At 35.6% G+C, this 24,040-nt stretch overlaps 1 protein-coding gene across 3 annotated transcripts in view; it reads right to left on the bottom strand.

Moving 5' to 3' along the window:
- Wdr7 (WD repeat domain 7) overlaps positions 1-24,040 on the bottom strand; it is a 295,434-nt gene that overhangs the window by 153,878 nt on the left and 117,516 nt on the right. For all 3 annotated transcript variants that reach the window (XM_013019010.1, XM_013019012.1, XM_013019011.1), the window contains exon 19: positions 17,732-17,845. In XM_013019010.1, the coding sequence (XP_012874464.1) occupies positions 17,732-17,845 (114 nt within the window). The remainder of the gene's footprint in view (positions 1-17,731; positions 17,846-24,040) is intronic.

Genomic DNA, 24,040 nt, shown 5'->3' with positions numbered 1-24,040 from the left:
TCAGCCATTGCTAATCAATAAACTTTTTTTCTGACTGGTCAAATGGCTCACAAAATGGTCACAATGACTAATTTTGAGATCTCTTTACAGGTCATGCTCATAAAAAGCTTCATCCATGGAGCTTCTAGGTCTATGTGTTCAGGTTGCACCACCAATTATACTAACGGCAATAGTCTAATTTGCTTTTCAAATGCAAATGGTTACAATGTGAACGTATTTTAAGTTAACACTCCCAAATTAAATTGCATCTTAACTGCACTGACATCTGTCATTCAAACAGATGCCAACTCATAAACCTGACAAAGGACAAATTGTTTGTGCAAGTTTGTTGTGTGACAGATGTTTATCAATCACAGCTCTGAGAGATCGACTTGGAGTGCAAGATTCTTGGTAAGTTTTGTTGGTGGTGGTAAACTGTAATAATTCACAAAAGAATGAACTTGCTAATAAAAATTATGATCCTATTAAAATTCCAGTAAAAAGTCTTGCTACAATACAATTAAAATTACTTTAATTTGAAATTATGTGCTGATATAAAAATTCCCCCTGACAAATGGGCTAAATCGTTTAGAAAATGGAAATTATTACAAAGCCTCAATGGCTTAAAATACAATGATCTTTCTGCTGGTATTATTTCTGCTGATAATTCCATGGAAAAGAGACAAAGAGAGATTCTTATGTGACAGAATGAATATTTTCATATTTAGCATTTAAAGGGGTCAAGTCTGTTCCAAATTTCAAAAGATTACATACATATGTGGTTGCTTTTTTATACAATAGCTATGGCTTGATATGGTGGGTGGGTTTCTAAGGAGTAATTAAACGCAAATTAAAAGGTTCTTTGATCTCCATATGACTGGCTGGTGAGGGAATCACATCCCAAAATGTGTGCTGACAGGATCTGCCTTGACCCTCTGAAATGAGGCCCAGCAGGAGCCCTGTCCAGTGGCTGACTCTTGGAGCCCCCACATTGTCCCCAACAGTGGGCGAGAGGCTAGATGGTGGGGAGTGGCAGATGGTTTCATTTGTTGTATATTTTCGCTCTTCACCAAAATGTAGGTACATTCTGGCCACAGATGAGAGGAAAATACTATTACTGCACCTGTCACCTTAACTTCAAAAGGAAAAAAAAACCTTCAATTCAGAGAATACAGAAAAACCTGTTGTGTTTGGCTTTAGCCACTGGAAAAAAAAATGTTAAGTTGGATATGAGCCTAATTTTTCTTAAATCTGAAAATCTCCTAAAGCTTTAAAGAAAACATGTTTTCTGTTAGAGGGTTATTCTCATAGAATTATTCTCATAAAGTATACTTATAAATATTCATGGTTATTCACTTACTTCTTTAATATACAGTCAACTGAAAATATGTAAATGCAAAGAAGAATAAGAATATTAGCCGGGCGCTGGTGGCTCACGCCTGTAATCCTAGCCACTCAGGAGGCTGAGATCTGAGGATCGCAGTTCAAAGCCAGGCCAGGCAGGAGAGACCTTGAGACTCCTATCTCCAATAAACCACCAGAAACCCGGAAGTGACGCTGTAGCTCAAGCGGTAGAGCACTCGCCTTGAGCTGAAGAGCTGAGGGACAGCGCCCAGGCTCAGAGTTCAAGCCCCACGGTCGACAAAAAAAATAAAAAAGAATATTAATGCCAGAGGGGAATGAGCTCTTTTTCAGTCCCAAACCAGATTTCCTTAAATTAAAAAAAAATATACATGAATAATCTTATATCTTTTTTACCATGCCATTTTATTCTTCTAAAATATAGAGCCAGGACTCTTGGTACATGTCTGTAATGGCATTAACTAACTCTGCAGGCTGAGGCAGGAGGGTCATAAGTTCCAGGTTAGCCTGGCTATCTAGTAAGGTCCTATCTCAAACTACAATAAAATTTTAAAAAAGCATAGTAACACAAGATATATGTCTTAAATCAAACACTTAAATATTCCTTTAAACACATAATAAATATTTTTCATTAAATATCCTCTTAAACACAACAGAAAAAAACACAATAGCATTATTAGTTTTTTTCATTCTGTAGATATATGTATAACTTCCTGATAGCTGTAGGCAAATACTTACATCTGTCTTTTCACATGATAATCTACACAAAATAACTCTCCAGGTGACCCCTAAAGTCCTAAGGATGACTAGTGCCACTGACTGCTAATTTAAAAATTACTACACTGCAACCCAAAGCATTTCAAGAATGATTTTAAAAACTCTTTATACCTTGTAGGTTAGACATAATACCATACATGAAAAATCTCTTATCTTAAACCTATCCCGTTCATAAGTGCAATGTATTCTAATTTCAGAAAGGCATGAGGAAATCTACTAGAATATTATTAATAAAAAGACAGAAACCTGAGCTGTGTGACACTACAAAAAGGTAGATTAGTACTAACTCGGGGAAAAAAAATACCAGGAGAGAGATATCAGGGCTGGTACCTAGGTGGAGTAGGTCTCTATCCATGTGGGGCCTGGTCTTCAATTAACAAGCTAGCACAACATAAAAGGTTGGCCATGTGGGAGGACTATTAATATGCTTGACAGAATAGAAGAGGCTCCTGGTCTGGATGATGAGTTGAAAGCAACAAGATCCAAACAAAAAAGGATACATACCAAGCCCTGTTTCTAACAGGGAAAACGGCGTTAACAGTATTTCATGTAAAAACACAGTCTAGGCAATTGGTATGAGATATTTTCTAATGAAAAGCAATGTAATTTCAGAATTATAGCATACATGGTATAAAATACGCAATGTAATTTCAGAGCTATAGTATCCAGATGAGAGAAAGCAATAGCTCCATAGTACTTGCACTAGTCTGCTAATGAGTAGCAGGGATGGGTCTAGGTGCCAAATTCTAAACTGAAGTAGGAATAAATAAAAGAGGAAAAGGACTAGAAATTAGTTCATAGGAAATACTAGGGTACAAGACGCTATGTCAAAAAACGAACTTTACAATTTAGGCGGGGGAGGGGGGATAAAGAGGGTGGAGAGTGGGGTGTAGTTGAAGAGGTTGGAGGTGGAGGGACAGGATGGTAGGGGAAAAACAAAGGAGGAGGCAACAATGCTGGATAAGAAATGTATTCATTACCTTGCTCATGTAACTGTAACCCCTTTGTATAGTATTTTCACAATAAAAAAACAATTTTTAAGAAGAAATGTTGGAGGGTAATTAGAAAACTTCCGTGAAGGAGAGCAGCCTTCATTTTTCTTTTTTCTTTCTTTTTTTCCATCCATCTTTCCTCTTCCTTCTGTCTTTCCATCTTTCCTCTCCTCTTTCCCTCTTCCCTCTCTCCTCTTTCCCTCCCTTCCATTCCTCTCTTTCTGTCCATCCCCTCCCTTTCTCTCCTTCCCCTCCTTTTCTTTTTCCCCTTATCTTTCTTTCATTTATTCTTCCTCTCTCTCCCCCTCTCTCTCCTCTCTTTCTTCCTTGTTCAATACCTAGTAGATAATTAAAATTTATCTGATGAATAAAACCATAGAAGTGACCAATCCATTCCATCAAAATTTTCACCTTTTAATTCATTTATCATTAAATAAAAATATGTTGTTTTAAAGTAAGATTAAGTACAGTATATAATGTCAGCTACTTTCAAAACCAACATTCTAAACTGATAGTTGACTCTTATTTCTGATGATCCAGTCTATCAGGGGCAGCAAGGCCACTCTTCATTCCCTCCACACAATCTGTTTTTATGTCAGTAAAAGGCTTTACCTCGAGAGCTGTTCCCATGTCTTTCTATATGTTACAAATGCAGGCTAACCTCTTACCTAACTCCCATCCTTAGGCTCCACTGCTCTGAACTATTCAAAGTCTACCTATACATGTTGTATGTTCAACATATGTGAATTTGAATCTGCATTTAAATTAAATTATTAGTTGCTTGACTAGAGGACTGCTTGAGTATATCCTCCAAGGAAGGTGCTGATAGAAGACATTAGGTGCTTAGAAATGTTTATTTTTAATAAAATGGGTATTTTTTAAGCAGCACTAATCATATTGAAAAAAAATCATTTAAAAAAAGTTAAATAACACCAGGTGTCAGTGGCTCAGGTATGCAATCCTACCTACTGAGGAGGCTGAGATCTGAGGATCATAGTTCAAAGCCAGCCCAGGCAGGAAATCTGTGATACTGTTATCTTGAATAAACTACTCAGAAAAAGCCAGAAGTGGTGCTATGGCTCAAATGGTAGAATGTTAGCCTTGAGCACAAAGAGACTCAGCAACAGTGCCCAGGCCCTCAGTTCAAGTTCCAGGACTGGCAAAATACAAAAAACCTGGTTCAGATTCCCAGGATCCTTTACAATTGGATTTACTTCATTCAGTGAAGTAGGATACACACACACACACACACACACACATAACATACACATACACTTAGGATAAACAGATACAAAAATAAGAAAATAAAGTATTCTCACTTTGCACTCATATTACATATTTAAGATGATTCCTCCTTATAGAATATATGATTAATACATTCAAGTTCATTATTATTTTCAGCTCAAATATTAAATATTACCTTTCATTTATGATTAAACATTCCAATGAGGTGTTGGGTTTTGGGGGGGGTTGTTTTTTACTTTTTGTGTTTTTGTTTTTTTTCTGTTTTTCTCCTTTTGTTACTGTTTTTGGTTTCTGTACCTTTTGTCTTGAATGTAAGTTTATCTGATTTGAAGTGGGTAAGAAATGATGGGAGGAAAGGTGAGCTAATTCTGCAGTGATACTAAATACTATGTTGAAAATGAACTTTATGACGTGTTAGTAAGGGGGTTCAGGAGGAAAAATACTGGGAGAAAAGGAAGGAAAAGATGACACTGTTCAAAAAGAAATGTACTCATTTCCTGACTTATGGAACTGTAACCCCTCTGCACATCCTTTACTATAAAAAAGTTAGAAATTAAAATATAAAAGAAGAGAGTAAAAGCCTACATTTGACAGCTGATTATCATCTGAGAAATTATGGGGAAATTCAAGGATAGTAGTGAATTTAATTAGCTTTTCCTGTATTAAGAGTGAATAAAAAGTACCAGGAAAAAGGACTCTGAATCTCAGCATCTGTTTTAAGCCTGTTTTCCCCCTTAATGTGGTTTGCACAGTAAAAGTAATCATTCATATATATGACATAAAGTCTGTGAATTATGAGACATTGTTGTCATTACTTCTGTGAATTACAACTTTTGGTCACATGGGTTTGATATCAATTATGAAGGTAATTCATGTAATATACAGATAGATAATAGTGTGCTACAATGTAATGCAATTCATCCTTATCCATAAGGTATTATCATGCAGCTCACAAAAGGCCAAATTTTAAGTTCATCTTGAAGGTTATTCACTCACAAAAAAACTCTTTTGTGTTTTATTTTTTTTCTGTTCTCTTAAATGCTGCTTCTATAATACAACTATCATTTGTTTTGTTCCTCTAAATTTAGCAAAAGGAATACAAAACATTAAATGTGAAAATCAAATCTTAATCTTTGTAACTTGATGTTGTGTATATGTTGGTGCATTTGTGTGGCTTCCAAAACAGATATGAAATTATTTTCCTAGGAAGTGGAGCTGTGGCTCAAGCAGTAGAGTGCTCGCCTTGAGCTGAAGAGCTGAGGGACAGTTCCCAAGACCAGAGTTCAAGCCCCATGACCGACCAAAAAAAAAAAAAAAGAAATTATTTTCCTATACTGAAAATCTATATCTTATGAAAACAGGTTATGAGAGGAATGAATTGATCAAGATGCACTGTATTTACATACTGACATGTTGAATTGAATAACCTTTGTACAACTATTTAAGAATAAGAAGAAGAAAAGAAAAGAACAGGATATTTTTTATTTTTAAAAATATTCCCTCTTAGCTGGAAAGGTGGCTTCGTGGTAGAGTGCTTGCCTTGTATGCATAGGGCCTGAGTTCAATTCCTGAGTACCACATAAACAGATAAAGCCAGAAATAGTGCTGTGGCTCAAGCAGTAGAGTGCTAACCTTGAGCTGAAGAGCTGAGGGACAGCGCCCAGGCCCAGAGGTCAAGCCCCATGACCAACAAAAACAAAACAAAACAAAATCCCGCTTGTATGTAAACGAAGGTAAAATAGAATAGAAATTTCTACTCTACACAATAAGAAAGTGATTTGCTATGAAAAATGCATTTTCTATTCTTGCAAGGTGAGTGTGTGTGTGTGTGCGTGTGTGTGTGTGCGTGTGTGTGTGTGTCTGGAACTCTGGCCAGTGTGCTGTCCCTTATCGTTAGCTTTTTGTGCAAGGCTAGTGCTCTATTACTTGAGTCACAGCTCTATTTCCAGCTTTTTTGGTGGCTAATTGGAAATAAGAGTCTCATGGTCATTCCTGCCTGGGCTGGCTTGGAATAACAATCCTCAGATCTCGGCCTTGTGAGTAGCTAGGATTACAGGTATGACCCACCATTGCATGGCTTGTTAAGGATTTTTTGGAATTACTAACTATCCTACATTCAAGTCCTGACTTCACCATTCTTTACTGTGGGTTTTACACACCTGATTTGCCTCTGTTCTAACATGGAAGCAGTATTGAGGACTTACTGAGAACTGACGAAAAATTAAAAGGATCCCAGAGCAGACTGATATAACACCATTGAGCTACTGTGATAGTTAAGTCCCCAATTTTTAAAGAAAGTGCACGTTTACATGAATTTACAAACATTGCATCAATTAATATTTCTTGCCCCAATTGCTTTCAAAGGTATTACAAACAATCAGCCTGTATACACATTAAAAAAATGAAAGTGCTCATATTAGAAAATATCATTAAGAAAGATTTGGTGCCAAGGCAACTGTTGATAAAGTAATTTATGTTATAGCACCTCTGATACCTTGAGATTTTTAATTCATTTAAATACACAAACTCTTTCTTGGTCAAAATACATCAATATTAAGTAGATTCTTCATTTATAAAAACCCTATACTTTACACAAAGCCTGGAGAGTTGCTTTACAGAAACTGAACATTTTTCTTTTGCACTTTTGTTCAAGCAAGCTTCTCCAGGCCCAACTTCCAGCCAAACAACTTTAATAAACACATTAAATCTGGGTATATGACTTCTAGTTTTCAATGGACAATGGAAAGCATCAAGTTTTCTTACTGTATTCACTTACAGCACTGTGATTCCACTTCTCTTCAAGGCCTTTTGTTTAAATGTCAAGCTTTTGGGAAAAACTTTATTTCTTTCCAGAGCCACCCACTTCACTTTGTCCTCTATACAAACCACTTTGCTTCTGGAGAAGGCCATCAAGACCCAGAAGGATCTCTTGGACAATACAAACATTGATAATATCTAGCTTCAAGAAAACAAGAGATTTCAGCTTTCATTGATATCCATGCCCCCAAAATGAAGTTGCATAGGTACTTTGGCTAAGGAGAGAGTGTAGAAAGGGAAGAAAAGTGGGGCTGGAGAGACAGCAACCAGAGGTACATCTCCCTTTGTCTATGAACCTGCAGTGGACTGCAGAAAAGGAGTCCACTTTCTAGCATGTTGGAGCATATCCATCTACATCAGGATAAATTACAAAGCACACGGCTTCAAGGTATTTTTTCCCCATTTAAATCCTGTGGATCACATACTTTCATGATTTTGAAAACATTTTACATGAGGGAAAAAAAACATACTTTTAAACAAAAAGCAACAGAAGAGCTAATTTTGTTCATAGATCATCAAGAAATAATATATATGGAAATAAGCCTATCATTACAAGCACATTTTGAGCCTCTAAATACACAGGAAGAAAGGAGCAGCTGAGGAGACACATAACACATAGGTGTAGAAAATATGTAGTAAATCCGTATAAGCTTACTTAACACATAGTATATGGAATGTTATCTGAAATACAAATGACCTCATGGATTAATTCAATCATTCAGTCAATAAATATTTATTGATATGTCATATATCTAGGCACCATCCAGTACTAGACATATAAAGGAGAAAAGTCACACACCCACACAGGAGTCCCTGGGGGCTAAGGGAAGTGATATGACTCAGTATTTTAAGTATTATTGCTACATGATATTATTTTGTAATGGTAAGGTGCACACAACTGGCTGAGTGAGATAACACAAGGAAAGTCCCAGAGGGTTCTCTCAACATGGTGACAGCTCAAGTTGGATTTGAGGAAAACCTTCAGAATGTCACCCCCTGTGTGAGAGAGGGGCACACATAAGTATGAAGTATATTTATGCTGCGGAAACAGCCAAGTATATTGATCAAGCAGCTGATGATGCTAGAAATAGGACTTAAGCCTTGAGGAACCTTAGATGTCTCATAAAGTGTGTGGGTTTCCTGCGTCACTGGGGAGCCAGTAAGCAACAACTAATGGGAGTGGAGCTGATCAATGGGCACTGAAACTCTCAGACTTAATGGAAGACATGAGTGGACAAAGACAAGGGACTGGAGATGACAGGTGACTGCAGAATACAACAATAATCCAATAAGAAAAGGTGAATATGGATCCCAGGTTTCTAGGTGAAAATGGAGAAGGGGAAAATAGGTGGAGACATTTAAGATGAACAGTTTACAAGAATTGGTAACCGGATCAAACTAGGTGAACCTTGTTAGAAAAAATCAGCTAGGATTATTCCTAGGTCTACTTTGGATTAGCAATGCTGTGAACATGAAAGAACACGAGTTTTAGAAAGGACTAAGATCATTTTGGACTTGGATTTATGTTTTATGGAACATTCAGGCAAAAGTAGTGTATGAACCGGTATTCAGAAGAAAGGCCTAGCAGCTGGGTTCCATTGACTCATAATCCCAGGTATGGAGGCTGAGAGCAGGAAGGCAGTCCATGCAGAAAAGTTCAGGAGACTCCTTCTCAATCCTGAAGGGTGTAGTACCACATAGCTGTCATCCTACATTCGGTGGGAAGATCATGATTCCAGCCCACCCAGACAGAAAAGTCCATAAGACTCCTTATCCACAGAGGAAAGTGTGTGTACTGGTTCTCACCTATTATCTCAGAAAGCCTAAAAAGCAGGCAGATCACAGTCCAAGTACCATTTAGACAGGAAGAAACACTCTATCTTAAAACTAATGAGCAAAAACTAAGGTTGGTGGTATGGCTCCTTGAGAGAGGATCTGGGTTCAAATCCCTGTACCTCTAAGAAACATTAAGAAATAAAGAGAAGTTAAGGTTGCAGATACAGAGTTATCCATTCTTAGCATGCCAAATCAAAGAACAAGGTAAACAAATCACTCAGGAAAAAAATATGAAGGAAAACATGTCAGTTTTATACAACATTATAGACTGCTGTATTTTAAATTATATGTCAGAAACTCAAATATTATGACCACACAACTAAAGCTAAGAATTAGTATTAAAAATCAGAAAAATTTATATTCTTACCTCTAGGTCAAAAAAAGTAGAGAAAGAAAAATTTTACACTCAGAAGACTATAAAATCCACTTTTCTTTGATACCTTTTGTTGCAAAATCTACACAATAAATTAGCAACTTAAAATTACCCAAGAGAAGCCAGGAGTTGGTGGCTCACATCTGTAATACTAACTACTCAGGTGGCTGAGATCTGAGAACTACTGTTCAAAGCCAGTTCAGGCAGGAAAGGCTGTAAGACTCTAATTACCAATTAGCTACCAGAAAACCACAAGTGGGGCTGTGGCTCAAAGTGGTAGAGCACTACTCTTGAACAAACAGATCTCAGGGACAGCACTCAGGCCGAGTTCAAGCCCCATAACTGAATTTTTTAAAAAAAGAGCGCCAACTATAGTAAACTTACATATTTTGTAGAAGCTACCTCTTAAATCAAAAGCAAATGTAATTAAAATGATTTAGAACAAATGACTTAAGATTCATATAGAGCTAGTGTTACTAAGACTGGTAATTATAAGGTGAAGAGTGAGAAAAGAATAACTCACTCCAATTTACTAAATACAAGCCTCTGACTTGTCATAGAAAGCCTTTCTGATTTCTAAATACATGATGCCACCAATTTCTTCCTTTGTAGCTTATGTAGTCTTTACCATTGTAATTTTCATAACTTTCAGTCAGAAAGTGTATGAAAGTTTACGAATAGGGCCTTTAATAAGTAGCAAAATGGGCAAATCAATATTTAGTCTCAAATTAGACATCCTTTGCAACTCTAGATTCTACAAAGATGTTCACTTGAATGTATATGTTAAGGTGTCTGTTGTATATTGATGGTTTGAGAAAGCCAGACAGAGCAATGAGTTTTTCATTTTATATATAATGCTACAACATGGCTGTGTAGTATTTACAAATGCCACTATTCACAATCTGATTTCCCAATGGCTTTGTATGAAGGTAAAAATGCAAAGGATATATATTTTCCAAAGGAGATGATCTCTTATTCTAACTTTGAAAAAAAAACAATTTGGATTTTAAACAATGAGACTGACATCCAACAAACTAATCACTTGATATCGTAAATCTAAAGATAACATGACATCACCTCACATTTCAAACGAAATGAAAATAGCTGGGTACCAGTGGCTCACACCTGTTATCCTAGCTACTCAGGGCTGAGACCTGAGAATCACAGTTCAAAGTCAGCCCAGGTAGGAAGGTCCCTCAGACTCTTTTTTTTTTTTTTTTACAAGCTAGGTTTATTTTTATTTTTATTTATTTTATTTATTTTTTACTTTTGTCAGTATTAGGGCTTGAACTCTGGGCCTGGGAGCTGTCCCTCAGCTCTTCAGCTCAAGGCCAACGCTCTACCACTTGAGCCACAGTGCCACTTCCCCCTGAGACTCTTATCTCCAATTAACCACCAGAAAACCGGAAGTGGAGCTGCAGCTCAAGTGGTAGAGCACTAGCCTTGAGCTAAAGAGCTGAGGGACAGCACCCAGGCCCAGAGTTCAAGACCCACAACCAACAAACAAACAAAAAAAAAACTAAAAAAAAAAAAGAAAATCTACCAACAGTGCAGGGAAATAGGCACTGAAATCTGGTGGAACCCAAGTCACAGATCTAAAACGTGTTAAACATGTGACCCTATAAAAGTCACCGCTGTGACTTGGTCTTCACATCTACATATCTATAGTAATGATGGTATCTACTTCAAAGCAATTTTTGATAGGTTCAAAATGCATATAGGAAAAAAGTTGTAAATTGCTATTACATTCAATTTTTCTTATTCTTACCTACGTTTCCTTCTTTCCATAGTGCATCTCAATCTAACATACTATGTACTATAGCACAGTACAGTATTGTATAGTGGTTGCTTTCTTTCTTTTTTGTTAATACTGGAGGTTTGAACATGGGGCTTAGATAGACATGTTTACACTGATCCACATCTCCAGTTGTTTTCCCCTAGTTACTTTTAGGAAAAGGTCTTGCTTCCCACCAGAGTGCACATTTGAACTGTAATTGGCCTACTTTTCAGCTTATCTTTTAAAGAAGTATGAACAGCCTCATCTCTTCAGTGAGAAAAAGAGACTCATGGACTTTTCTGCCATCCTGCCTGCAATGATGACCCTCCCAATCTCAGCCTCTTAGGAAGGTTGAGATAGGTTCACAGCACTGAACCCAGATATGGATAAAGAAGGAGTAATGAACACTTCTGTCCATGCTAGCCTCCAACTGTGATACTCTAGTTCTTAGCTGGGATCCCAGCTAGGATCCTGAGTGTGAGCCACCGAGACTCATAAGTAGAAAGATTTTCACTCTCTGCTTATTCATATTTTAGTATAAACTCCATGAAGAAAATTATTCCTGTCTCTTCTGTACAAGAATATATCCAAAACAATAACTGGAATAGAGTGCTCAAAAATTTATACCAAATGCATAAGTATGTAAGTACTGAGATTGCTTTGCACAATTAAGAATAAACATATATGGTAACACTACTTTTAAGCTTTTCTAGAACTTTGCATGTTAAATCATTCTAAATAGATTCTTCTACCTGAAGGGTCAAAGAACATATTTAGTGACAATATCAATCATTCAAGTTCTTTGATAAGAGACATAACTTATTTGATTAAGAATAAGATTACAAAAAAAGTATGATAATAATAGTCTCTAAGGTCCTGCCTAAAAGTAAAACTATTTGGTTCAAAATTGAAGGAACAACAAAGGGCATGTTGACAGGAAACTATATATTACTTAAAATAAAAAAATAAAAAACTATATATTACTTAAAAATAAAAGCCAAGAGCTGGTGGCTCAAGCCTGTAATCCTAGCTACTGAGGAGGCTGAGAACTGAGGATTGAAGTTCAAAGCTACTCCAGGCAGGAAAGTTTGTGAGACTTGTATCTCTAATAAACTTCTCAGAAAAAGCCAGAAATGGTGCTGTAGTTCAAGTGGTAGAGTGCTAATGTTGAGAAAAACAATATCAGTGACAGCACCCAGGCCCTCAGTTCAAGCTCCAGGACCAGTACTATAGTAGTAGTATATAAACTTCAAATCGGTGAAATACATATCTGTAAGGAATTAGATTTTAAATATATATATATATATATATATATATATGCATCAAATTGAAGCAAGGAAATAGGACAGATTGTTTCTAGCAGTACTAAATAAACAAGAATAGAAAATGAATTACTAGTGTATCTATTAATCAGTATTAGAGGAAATCTCCTGAATTAGTAACTTAAATGCAGCCAAATACAATTTTACACAAAATATATAAAAAAGAAAAACACAGCTAACAGACCTATTCAGATCTACACATTATTGTTGCTTTTGTTCAAAACAGTTGAATCTGTCAACTATCTAGTTGTTGATCTAGTATCAAGCTGTCCTTTTTGACAAGGTCAGTGACTTTTCACACTTTATTACTATTATATAGTCAGTTTGTGTCCTTACTATATTGAATGAGAGGCAGGACACTAAACTATGACCCTCAAAAGAAAAAAGCAACTTTCTTAAAGGGATACATGCAGGTCTATGAACAAAATCTTAATTCTTTAACTTGCAAATCTAACAAGTGTTAGATTGTAAAAGGATGGTACTTCTAAAATCTATCCATCCTTTACCATGAAGAAAGCTAAAAAGGAAAATTAAGTCACACAAAGCATCTGCCTAACATTATCTGACCCTGGCATTTATTATTCTTTTGTATAACCATTATTATTCTTTTGTATATTTCATTATATTTGTCTCACTGCCTAGACTTCATTTATGTATCTAATTTCTTCTTCTATAATCAAGCCTGTTTCTATTTTTGTTATTAATTGTATAAAAAAACTTCCTGCTTGGTGTCTTTAAAATAACAACAAAAAAACCAAAACAGGTCTGCATAAAGAAATGGATTCATCTAAAATTTTCTATGAATGTCAGTTTTTATGAGATTTACTATATTAATATAGTTATATTAATAACAATGTCAAATTACTATCATAATGTAAGAACACATTATTTGTAAGTGCTGAACATACACAGTAAGAATACATACAAAAGCAAATACACAGGTATAGCATAAATTGCATAACTAGAAATAATCTTAATAATATATATGATATATATATTTTATATATAATATATAAAATAATCTTACTTTATAGAAACCACTGTTATACTCTATTTAAAAGAGTATTATTGAAGCAATTCCATCATAAAAACATATATATTTTCTATGTATACTGTATAACATAAAAATACATGTGTAATTGATTTTAATATTCTTCTATATAAAATATTATTAATCTACCAAAATGGAAGTTATACATAATTTAAAATTTGACTAAAATATAGAATTGGATGATCCTTTAGACAGAATGCTAAGTGAATCTGAATGTGTGTTAAACCAAGGCACACCAGCATTACTTTGTACAGCCGATCAATAGATATCAGCTTTAAAAAGAGAGAGATAGAAAGAAGCTGCAGCATATTTTTTTAAAATGACAAGGTGAAGGTTTAAATTGTCTCAATCAAGACTCAATTTTTTTCCTCCCTGTTTCTCCAGCTGTTCTCTTCCAGTTAAGACTCTTCATTTCAAATAAATTTAATTAGTTCCAATTGATCATACTAACACTTACAAAGGTTTCTCTATGCATCTTTGCTTATATAAGGCAAACTCTAACAAAGACTCCTAGGCTCAGGATAAAGGACCATATAACAACATTTACACTTGGTTCACTTTCACCAAAAAGAAAAAAATTCAGAAGTAATCAGCTGCCTTTAGTCAAAGCACGAGATTATACTTCATGTTTTAACTTGTTAGGTTGATCAGATTGTTTTTAAGAAACAAAAATTTAGTATATATATTAGCCAACTCAAGAATTGATTAAAAATATATGCAAATATTTGTCATGACATGATGTCTATCAATTTTATAAAAAGATATTTTTAGGTCAGTTCATTTTATATAACTGAAAAATTAATGAGATCTTTCAATGTGAATGGCTAGGCTGGACAGCTTTCTCCCTTTATAGTATTGGTCCTCTACAATGCTGGTTATCCCCAAATAAGATTATTGTACTTGAAACAGATTTCTCTCAATGCACCTACCATATTTTTCATAATGCAATTTATATAGGATTCTAGTCAATAAAAAGAAATACAGTTTTCTTCTAAACCTCCACAAAAATCTATACCACCGTTAAATCAAGTCACACAGTCTAAAGGTAACCTGAACAATCTACAGACTGTAACATGCTATTTGCTTTGACAACATGTTAAAGAAGCCTTTTTATTTATTTAAATATCTTGGATATTGAGCATTCTTACTTCTAGTTCCCATGGCACAAAATGAATAAATCAACTGACAAAAACCATTCGTCACACATGTTCAAATAAATTTCTTTAGATTAAAACATATTGTATGCACTATTAACTCTCCAAATTGGACTTGCATCTTAAACTTCTTAACTTTGTTAATGATAAAATAAGAACACAGTCATGTGCTATTACACTGTCTCATTAATTTGGTAGGGCATAATTCAAAATTCCAATGTACTGAATAATAATGCTTACTTGACTGCTCAAAAATTGAGCATTTATGCAAAATGTTAATTGAGTTGTTTTACTATATAGAAGCAAATTACTTTGCAATAAATAAAATGGCTACTTTTTATAGATTAGAAGGTCTTTGAATTTATGTGGAATTATGAAATAACAAAATACATCTATATAACATAAAAAAGGCAATTAAAAACCATTAAAAAAAAGGTAGAAAACATCTCTACACTAGTGGCTAGTAATCCAACTACTCAGGAGGCTGAGATCTGAAGATTATGGTTCAAAGCCAGCCTGGGAAATGAAAATCAGAACAAGCCTTGAGATTCCATCTCACCTCAGTTAGACTGGCCAACATCATGATTATGAGCAACAAGTGCTGGCAAGGATATGGGGGAAAAGGAACCCTATTGCACTGTTGGTGGGAACGTAAACTAGTACAACCATTCTGGAGAGCAGTCTGGAAGTTCCCTATGACCCAGATTACCACTCCTGGGCATCTACCCTGAACATCACAAGCCAGGATACTGTAAAGACACTTGCATATCCACGTTTGTTGCTGCACTATTCACAGCCAAGCTATGGAAACAGCTCGGATGCTCTACAATGCATGAGTGGATCCAAAAAATGTACCTACACACAAGGGAATTTTACACAGCCAGTAGAAAGAATAATATTATGTCATTTGCAGGGAAATGGATGAACCTAGAACAAATCATGGTAAGTGAGGTAAGCCAGGCTCAGAGAGACAAACAGTGCATATTTTCTCTCATATGCAGAAGCTAGACCTAAAATATACTGGGGCATGTTAAATTATACAGGACTGTAGGCATTCACACACAGTGAGATCAGGATACTCTTAGGAGAGAAACACAAATGTACAATGTATATGCTTCTGATCATATAAAGTAGTATCCAAAAGAAAACAAGAGGGTTAGCCGGGCGCCGATGGCTCACACCTGTAATCCTAGCTACTCAGGAGGCTGAGATCTGAGGATCAAGGTTCAAAGCCAGTCCAGGCAGGAAAGTCCGTGAGACTCTTATCTCCAATAAACCACTAGAAAACTGGAAGTGGTGCTGTGGCTCAAGCGGTAGAGCGCTCGCCTTGAGCTGAAAGAGCTGAGGGATAGCACCTAAGCCCAGAGTTCAAGCCCCATGACCGACAAAACAAAAACAAAAAACATACAAAAAAACAAGAGGTTTTATTTCTTTGTTGCTATTTTTTTTCAGTCCTATTTGCTCATTTATCTGTCTTTGGGAGGGTAAGGGGTAGGCATAGAAATGGAGGGACAGAAGGTGAAAAATGCAGCAGCAGCACTTACTAGATACTATGATGAAAATCAACTATATGTTTTGTTGGGTGGGGATGGGAGGGAAGAACTGGGAGAGAACAAGGGCAGAGTTGACATTGTCCAAATAGAAATGTACTCTACCTGTCTTATGTAACTATAACCCCTGTGGTACATCACCTTCATAGTAACAACTTTAAAAAGGAGGGGAAAAAGCCAGCCTAGGCAGGAAAGTCTGTAAGAATCTTATTCCCGCTTAAGCTGTAGCTCAAGTGGTAGAGTGCTAGCCTTGAGCAAAAGAGCTCAGTGATGGCCCCACAACTGACAAAAAAAAAAAAAAGAATTAAAAAATAACAAGTAATAACTCCAAATTACCCACCTTTACTGAAAACTAGATATTCTCCAACCTAGATGATACTTCTTTGCAGGCCTTATATAGGCTATAAGTTTCTTAAATACAGGTTTTGTAAATTTTCAAGGTAAAACATTTGGTTTCCAAAAGTTAAAGGCATGCAATTGGAAACATTAATGGACTTGCCACACATAGCATTAAAAGCAAAACAAAATAAAACAAAAAAACTCTTTAATTTTTATTGAAAATTTATTATTTTCTTATTCTTTTGAAAACATTACTGATTACTACTGTGTTCATATTTCTAGCTTCATAATAATTATGATTATATTTTTAACCATCTACAACAGAAAATTATCATTGTCAATGCTTACAAAACTACATATATATGCTATTGGGGGTGATTTTTAGCATTTTAAAAAACTGTTATTGTAAGAGGGTTAACAGTTATGTAAGTCAGGTAATAAGTACATTGCGTTTAGACAATGTCACCCCTTCCCTTGCTCTCTCCCAGTTTTTCCCTCTAGGTTGTTGTTTTGTCCTGTGTATTTCAAAAACAGTAAGCTGAATGAATATGAAGATTCAGTAATTAAAATTGGTTCAAGTGTACAAACAGCCTAAACCTATGAGTTTCCTAAAATTTACATATGCCTGATTGCACAGCAGATAATACATGTAAGAATGCTCAATATCTACACAAGGTAAATCTCCAAAAAGCAAAATGTATTTTATAGTTTTAGGTGTAAGAAGTAGCTGCAAGTTTCTTTATGAGCCTATATGGTATATATTACTATGACAATTTCATTATTCTTTAGTTTAACCTAGTAGAATGATTATAAAATCTTTTACAATCTAATGAAGTATATTCTTCTGTATGTTTCAAGTCTGTAGTAATGATCTCACTTTCTGAATTAAAAGTTCTCCAGGAAATAAAGTGCACAATGAACAACTTTATTGTTATACAGTGATGACAATGTATGCTCCTGGGTCAAATAAACAGTTTCAGTTCTTTTCACCTCAAAATTAAAAAGGATACTCCAGGTTTGTAGGAAACTGAACATACCATCAACATAAGCTTCCAGCCTTTCCATCAAAATACTCCTTTCCAATAAAAACAATGTAGAAGACATCTGCACCATTGAACAAAGCACCATGCAGATTATGTGAAAGATGTCTAACTTACCAGTGGTGATGTCATCATCCACAAGGTCATGTTCTTCTTCTGGGACTTTGGTTTCCTGTCCCAAGGTATCAGGAGCAGTGGTCATGGTCTGCATGGCTTCTGCTGTAACTCCAGCTAAATGTACAGAAATCACAAGGTGGCATTTTAAAAAACAAGAGAAGTTGAACAAAATTACTAAACTTTTAATTCGCTAGATGCCCCTAAATTAGGATGAGATACAAATCACTACATAAAACACTCATATGTGTTCTATTTCTTATATGTCTATACGTGTATGGACACATTCTATATTTTGTTTTAACCAAGATGAGGAAAACAGAAACAAGATGTTGAGGCAAATGAAATTTTTCCTTGATCCCTTTCAATCTTTCCTGCTACAGTTATGTTAGCTGATTTACACATAATTATATGATAAGCAGAATAAATAAAACCCTAGAAAGTAAAGAAGTAATTTAAAAGCTTACTTATATATATACATATATATATACTTATATATATATTACTTATATATACTTATTTATATATACTCTCTGGTTGAGCAAGGAGAATGATCACAGAAGAGGAGTTTATGCTTTCAATCTAAGAAAGAGAACAGCCCCAAAAGAGAGTAACCTTAGCTGGGTGCTGGTGACTCACACCTGTAATCCTATCTACTCAGAAGGCTAAAATCTGAGTATCCTGGTTCAAAACCAGCCTGGGCAGGAAAGTCCATGAGACTCCTATATCCAATAAACTACTAGAAAACCGGAAGTAGTACTGTGGCTCAAGTGGTAGAGCGCTCGCGCTGAAGAGGTGAGAGACAGAGGGACAGAGAGCCCAGGCCCAGAATTCAAGCCCCACAACCAACAACAACAACAAAAAAGAATATAACCTTTCTCTCTGTTAAAGAATTTCCCTCTGTTAAAGAATTCTAGATGGGATCTGATAATTATCAGATCAAAAGCAGACAGGCAATATGGATAAGGAACTAATAACTTCCAGTCTCTAAACACCTGAAAATCAGTCAGGTTATACCAAGGCCTTTCCTTACATACCCATTCTTCTACCTTTGGTGATATATTTTGTTGTAATTTGCATCTTCTGTATTATTTCTAACCTGATCATAGATAGTGGAGCAACATTAGCACTTTTTTTTCTGGTTCTACAAACAGTTATTATTCAATCATAGTATAATAAAAGCCTTGGCTTTACATTAGAAGTTGAACCTTGTAATCAAATCTTTTAAAGGGATATTTTAATTTCTACCTATACATGATCCATTTAAATACTTCAAAAAATAAACACTATTACTATTAAAAGGCTTCTCTTCTCCTAAGGTATATTAACTTACACATTTCTATGTGAGTTCTCCCTTGGTAAATTTAGGTTGACTAAAAGTGCTAAAAGAAGATGAATCTTAGTCATTAACCAGCATGAATGAGTCAGAACTGGACTTATCACTCAGCAGTTCCAAGCACTGATGGTTGACATGGAACCAAAATACAATATTTTAGGAAAAACATTTGTTCAGAGTTGCTCTGAAAAAAAAGCAAAGAAGATATTTTTGTCTCATATCTGGCTTTAGAAAAAATTGGTTCAGATTTTTTTTTGGGGTCCGGTAGTGGGGTCTGAACTCTGGGCCTGGGCGCGTCCCTCAGCTCTTCAGCTCAAGGCTAGCGCTCTACCACTTGAGCCACAGCGCCACTTCCGGCTTCTTTCTTTTTGCTTATGTGGTGCTGAGGACTCGAACCCAGGGCCTCGAGCATACAAGGCAAGCGCTCTACCACTGAGCCACCTTCCCAGCCCTGGTTCAGTTTTTTTTCAGATTTTTTTTTCCCATTTAGTATGTTAACTATAGGTTTGTCATATATAGCCTTTGTTATGTTGGGATTCATTTCTTCTATTCTTAGTTTCTTCAGAGCTTTTATTGTGAAAAGCTGTTGAATTCTACCCAAGGTTATTCTGCATCAACTGAGATGATTGTATGATTCTTGTCCTTGATTCTATTTATGTATTGTATTATGCTTATTGACTTTGTAAGTTGAACCAACTTTGAATGTCTGGAATGAAACTAACATCATCATGCTATAGGAATGATGTCCAAGAATGATCCTTGGAGAATGGTAAACAATGAAGTCACACCTTTACAGAAACATATTTATGGTTGAGTTTACAAGGTAATTTTTAACATAAAAGAGAGAGTTGCTAGAAAAGTAGCATTAAGGCTGGGTGCTGGTGGCTCATGTCTATAATTACACAGAAAGGTACAATACATGGACTAAATAGTAAGATATATAATAAAGAGATATAATAGGAAGATAAAAGCTACTTTTAAAAAATCAATAGGTTCCCAAACTGAGATTTCATAAAATAAAAAATGTATACACATTATACCTGATAACAAAGTCTCTACATTGGTTCTATACTGTGAATCAAGAGGAAAAGGGGAATGGAAAGCAGCAGGAAACTGGGGTAAGTAAGCCTTGCATGACAGCATAAGGGGTGTAACTAGCCAAAGAAGTGAAGAACAGAGAATAAGGAGAATATTATAGGATCTTCACAGCATTCAGACTTCTCAGGTCACTTTCCACTGTGATAGGCCTACACACATTAAACAATCCAATTTTATAGAATACTTTTAATCACATTGGAAAATGGTTTTTAAAATATAAACATAGAAATGAAGCCTTCCAAATCAATAGAATAAAACTATCAACCATCCCCATCAGTAAAATCAGATGCATTATTTAAAATTTGTAACTTTCATAGGCTTATATATTACCTTTATGAACATTTTTTCCAGCTGGCTTACAATATCTGAAGAATGATAAATAACATGAGCTCAAGAGACATCTACAGCACCATGTGATTAACTTGAAAATCAAGAATAAAATATTAATTTTAATTTAGTAAGATTCAAAATGAAGCACTTTAGCCAATACTGGAATATCAAACAACTTCAGCTCATTATGATTTTATTATTTTATTGAAGATTAGATGAAAGTAGTAATATTCCTAGGACAAAAAATTAAAAATATACAAATTATCAACAAAAATTTATTCCTTATCTTCACTGGATATAGATTTGCACTGAGATTAAAAAGCATAACCAAAAGAATAGCAGGTATTTTTATTTCATCAGTTTCTCCCAACAGCAATTTTCCTATGGTCCAATTAAAGTCCACTAGAAGCAATAATTTGCTATGAATCTTTACTTGCATGAAGGAAAATTTAACAATAAGACAGGGAATGTGCGGTTGTCTGTAGCCGGTTTCCAGGCAGAAGGCTTGGATTTATTGGAAGCAGATCTCTGCAGTGACTGACCAATACTGCCCCACATTCTCCACAATGCTTATGACAGACAGACGGCCGGCCTCACATTAATTCACTTCACACCACTTCTATCGATCCGCAGCCAGTTCCCTAGTCTCTCTGCACACATTGCCTGTCTGGCTGCCTACATCCACATCAGCACATACACACAAAGGCCACAGAAAGATAACCTTTTGCTTTCCATTAAAGACACAGTATCCACTTTTCCTTCTGCAGCAACATCAAAAATATAAAATACAACACCATAGATGTTGTCTTGCAGGAAAGACTTCCTGAAATAAATGTTAAGACATTTATCTTTTATTCTGAATAAAAAGCATTTCAATTATCAGAAATGAATTGGCTCATTAAAGGCACAAAGAAAGTAGAAAAATAAAAACATAAATAAGCATAAATACTTTCAATACAGAGAGTAAGTATTTCATAACATGAGAACTGATGTTTAATTTTTAAAAATTCAAAAGAATCACTTTGAGATTTTTAAAAGGCTTCTCTAATATAAAATGTAATTCAACAACCCAGAATGGAGCAAAATGAACATACTGATAAATACACAAGAAACCACAGGTGGTATACTATATCAACAGAATATTAATATGAGAGCATAAAGCTTTACTATTCCTCCTAGCCAAAAAAAAAACCCTGCAAATGATCAATGACAAAAGAAAATCATTTCTAATACTTCTAACTCCTTTCTGGTACTTTTTCAAAGACTTCTGATTTGTATGCAGGCAATGAGCTGGCATTACCAATTTTGATTTCAGAAAACCAAAATTAAACAAAAATTTATATTGTTCAACCTACAAAATGTTGTGAAACAAAGGCAAAACTGTCGTATACACACCATCTCGACGTTAGTATTTCTTGGCTGATTTATAAATCTCAAGTGGAAGCAGAATTATGTGTCTCAGAACTCTGCAAAGTAAATGTGAATATGAATACATTATGGAAACCCTTCGTGGACTTCCTTTTTGTTTATTTCTTTCCTTCCTTGTTTGTTTACCAGCATTGCTCAGAGGGTATACCATGAAGTACAGAAATAGTATAATAAATACAGTGTGCTAAGTGTAAGCACTAATTTGTTATTATTATAATAACAGTAGATTGCTTTAAGAATCAAAGAGGGGAAACTGACATAGGCTGCTGTAGCCAATTAATAGCTTTAAACATAAAAATGTTGAGATGACTGGGCCTGCAAAGGTCATTGATCTGAATTTAAAAGGGTCCAATGTTACCCATATGAGTAAAACAAACCATCAGATTGGTAACCAAGCAAAGTTCTCACATTATTTAAACGTTCAAGAAGTACTCAGGCTATGTGGAACAATCCTTGTGCTAGGTGAGACACAAGGTGAAAAGAGCGTTCTGGCTTCCAACAAGAACACTGGGTAAGGAAGCTGAAGCCAGGAAATAGCATTAAAGAAATGAAAATGTTGGGCCTGTCATGGTGGCTCACGCTTATAATCCCAGTTATATAGGAGGATCTTGGTTCAAGGCCAGTCTGAGTAAAAAAAAAAATGTGATCAAGTCTTTATCTCAAAACACAAGCTGAGTGTGATTGTACATGTTTGTAGTCCAAGATATATGGGAAGTAGGAGGTAGGAGGTAGGATTTGGTTCTAGGTGGTCCCAGCAAAAAGTACAGGACCCTACCTGAAAAATAAGCTGAAGTAAAAAGAGCTGGAGGTGTGGTCCAAGTGGTGGAGTGATTGCCCAGCAAGTACAAAGCTCTGAATTCAAATCCTAGTACCACCAAAAAACAAACCCACCTCCAAACAACAACAAAAAATGGGTGGAGGAACATGTGAAAGCACATGATTTGCTTTATAGAATGTTCTCTCCTATATACAGCAGTACAAAATATGACTTGGGGTTAGGTACATTGGCTCACACCTGCAATCTTAGCTATCCTGGAGGTGGAGGTCAGAAGGATGGTAGTTCAAAGTCAATAAAAAGTATGAGAAACTCTCAGCTAATCCAATAAAATCTGGGGTTGGTGGCATGTACCTGTCAGCTCAGATACAGGGAAAGTGTACATAGGATGATTGTAGTCCAGGTCTTCCTGGGTATAAACATGAGACCCTACTGGAAAAAATAACTAAAGCACAAAGGGCCAGAGGGGGCCATGTTTCAAATGATGCAGTTCCTCCCAAGCAAGCATGACTCTATGAGTTCAATTGATATTATGGGAGGGAGGAAGGAAGGGAGGGAGGGAGGGAGGGAGGGAGGGAGGGAAGGAGAGAGGGAGAAAAAAGAGGAAGAAAAGAAGGAAGGAAGGAGGGAGGGAAGGAAAGAAAAGAATGGAATAGAAGACTGACTTTGAAGGACTCAAGAATAGAGGTTGCAATGTGGCCAATGATGTCCAAACATAACTTCTTGGAGGAGCCCTAGGAGTTTCCTAAAAAAGATACCAACTGAAACTTCATTATTTAAACCTGAGTGTGCACACATGTATGAACACTTGAAACTTCATTATTTAAATGTAAGTGTGCACAAATGAGTGAACACTTGAGGAGTAATCACTTTTTAGAAATGCTTACTGATATGCATTTCTTTTCTAATGAAAGTATATGTGAGGAGAAAAGTAAGAGTTCATTTTTTTTTCTGATGAAACATACAGAATTGGCTTGCTCTCTGAACATAGGGAAGGACAAATAGGAAACAGCCATTCATGAACCTTTTGAACAATTGTTATGATAAGTAGGATAGGAACAAAGAGGAAAACACAAGGACTTCATAGTAGTAAAAGTAACAAGCAATGAGAAATACAGATTTATAAATACACAGAAAAAGATAACTTACTTAGAAGAATAATAAATTAACTCTTCTCAAGATGGAGTAAAGAAGACTACACATGTCAGAGATAATTTCATGAAAAGAAAGTATCACAGTTGGGTACTGAAGAATGTATAAAATTTATGATAGTATGATACTAAGTGAAGAAGATTCCAGGGAGAAAAGATAAATTAAAACACCCCAATGTAAGGTTGGAGATGAT

This window comes from Dipodomys ordii, unplaced genomic scaffold (assembly GCF_000151885.1).
Source record: "Dipodomys ordii isolate 6190 unplaced genomic scaffold, Dord_2.0 Scaffold43, whole genome shotgun sequence".
NCBI lineage: Eukaryota > Metazoa > Chordata > Mammalia > Rodentia > Heteromyidae > Dipodomys > Dipodomys ordii.
The sequence above is the reverse complement of the archived record's forward strand: the minus strand, read 5'-3'. Positions and strand labels throughout refer to the sequence as shown.